This window comes from Osmerus mordax, chromosome 25 (assembly GCF_038355195.1).
Source record: "Osmerus mordax isolate fOsmMor3 chromosome 25, fOsmMor3.pri, whole genome shotgun sequence".
Lineage (NCBI taxonomy): Eukaryota > Metazoa > Chordata > Actinopteri > Osmeriformes > Osmeridae > Osmerus > Osmerus mordax.
In genome coordinates this window covers 797,308-799,494 of record NC_090074.1, presented here as the reverse complement: position 1 = coordinate 799,494, position 2,187 = coordinate 797,308, and the positions used below count along the sequence as shown (strand labels likewise).

The window sequence follows — 2,187 nt, the reverse complement described above, 5'->3', positions numbered from 1 at the left end:
TAACTGCGTTCTTTTGAGATCCAGGCGCATTTAGAAAGGGCCACTTAACTGAATCCTTTCCTTTAAATGGATCTCATTGCTTGTGTATGCACGGCAGCAAGCCTGCACTCAAACGCACGTAGTGGAACAGACGGTTTGTATTCAGCACCGGTGCTGGAACAGCTCCTTTCCTCCGCGTGCTGGGGCGATGTGCGCGCGCAGTTACTTGGCTTTTTTACGTGGGAAACGATGTGCATATAGCTATATATTCTATAGCTATAAAAGACCTCCGTTTCACTTCTAGTATGGGCCACTGTCATTAGTGTTATATTTGCGTATATTTTCTTTATAAATATATATATTTGTTTTGTTATTCGTGTGAAAGCAGGAAAAGGTGGTGAGTGTTGGACACACAGACTTGCTGCTTCTATAGTGTGTGTGTGTGTGTGTCTGTGTTTGGACAGGGGAAAGCTTTCGCAGTGTGTAATACGTCATTGCAATCCAGGAGAATTCTCCTCGGTCCTGTCTCTCTCTAGTCCGGCCGGACCTTCTACAGAAGCGACTTGCGCTGACAATTTCAGCAGGTAAGTTTGAACATTGGATACGAAATAGATGCATGTTATTTCTTGCCCAAATGAATCCATTGACATTCAACATTAGGACTGTTCCTCTGTCTTTGCCTCCCTGTAAACCCTTTGTTTGGATGCACGTATTGTTCACATAGCCTACTCATCGAGTCTCCAAAAGTCCGTTGCGTTTATTCTCGATAATTTGCCGGTAGCAAATAGGCTATGTATTTATAAAACCTATACAACTAACAAACGTTAATAAGTATTTCTGCTGTACAGCTAGACGTGGTCAATGTATGTGTTCATTAGAGTCATGAGTTTGTTGTTATCTCTCTAAACGACGCGCAATTACCCGCTCCTAATAGCGAATTCAATTATTTAAATCATTCAATCGGGCGTGCCTTGAATGGTTGGTTATACCCTACGGGCAAGGACATAGCCTAGTATTCTCACACAATTGGAATATCTAAATGTAGCATTTTGCTAATCACATCGAGGTCTGTCAACATTTTTCTTATAGGCAAACTAATGGGACAACCGAGGTGTTTGGAACCTTTCCCCCCTTCTCACTGAATTTCTTGGAAAAGGACACAGATTCACCCGAAGAGAAAACAAGTCAAATCAAAATGACGGCCGAGACCTCCGAGGGTGACGGGTTCTCCGTACCGCTGTGCTCCTACAGCGGGGCTTCCCAAACTAACGGCACCTGCATGGACCAGATGGAGCGATTCTTCCCACCTTTTTCCTCGACGTTTGCGCTCATCGTGCTCGTGACCATGATTGTAGGGATCATATTTGTCTCTCTGGCTACATTCCACTTCCACAAGAGGAGGATGAGGAAGAGGAAGATTCAACGTGCCCAAGAGGAATACGAGCGCGACAGCCGCAGCCCAGTGTCCTCCATGGGTAAGCGGGAGACAACGAGACCGTGTATCATTGTCCGGCCCGCGGCTAGAGATAAGGTGCACCGGCCGCTCTTCCCGGTCATCCAGAAATGTGATCAAAATACCAGTTGTCTCATTGAAGAGTCTGGAAACCCGCCAACAGCAAAGAACGCAGCAAAAATAGATATCCCACAAATCAAAGGAGACGGACCACTGGAAGCTGTCACCTCGTCTTGATAAGTCTGCAGTTGGAACCGGGAAACGGAACTGTAGATACACCAAATATTCACGTTTTATTTCAGGGGAAACTGACTGAAAGAAGCTCTCTGTCATCCACTTGGAATTAAGAAAAGCAATATGGCACACTGAAGACCCCGTGACCTCCAGGAACAGACAACCTGCTGAAACGTTCACGAACATTTCGAGGGAATCGATCCGTGTCAAATCTGTAAATGTTGTATAAAAGTAGAGTACGTCAGTCTATTAGTATACCGTCGTGGAATGACTTCAGCAACTGACAATTTGTTATGATGTAAATGAACGAAAGGTTGACATTTCTAGACCTGGCGCGAGGGTTGGACAGCGGTGCATGCTCTCCGAGGTGCTGAAATGTAGATCCATTTTCCTCCCGCTTATTAATGTGCCTCTTACACAATACTTTGTGTTGATGTTTATTGCAACTCGTCTTTAAGTATTTCCACGGCCTATGTAAACTAGTAGCCTTCCAGTAACCAACCAATGACTTTATATTTACG

The 2,187-nt window shown here is 44.8% G+C and overlaps 1 protein-coding gene across 1 annotated transcript; it reads left to right on the top strand.

The window, feature by feature from the left end:
• Positions 1–543: 543 nt before the first annotated feature.
• On the top strand, positions 544–1,882 carry si:dkey-183i3.9 (uncharacterized protein C11orf87 homolog). The gene is made up of 2 exons (XM_067229275.1): positions 544–563; positions 1,069–1,882. The coding sequence occupies exon 2, from the start codon at positions 1,175–1,177 to the stop codon at positions 1,667–1,669; it is 495 nt and encodes a 164-aa protein (XP_067085376.1). The 5' UTR covers positions 544–563; positions 1,069–1,174; the 3' UTR covers positions 1,670–1,882.
• The last annotated feature ends 305 nt before the right edge of the window (positions 1,883–2,187 follow it).

What these genes read in the sequence shown, in the direction of transcription:
- si:dkey-183i3.9 (XM_067229275.1), top strand. Translation starts at nt 1,175, where the DNA reads ATGACGGCCGAGACCTCCGAGGGTGACGGGTTCTCCGTACCGCTGTGC.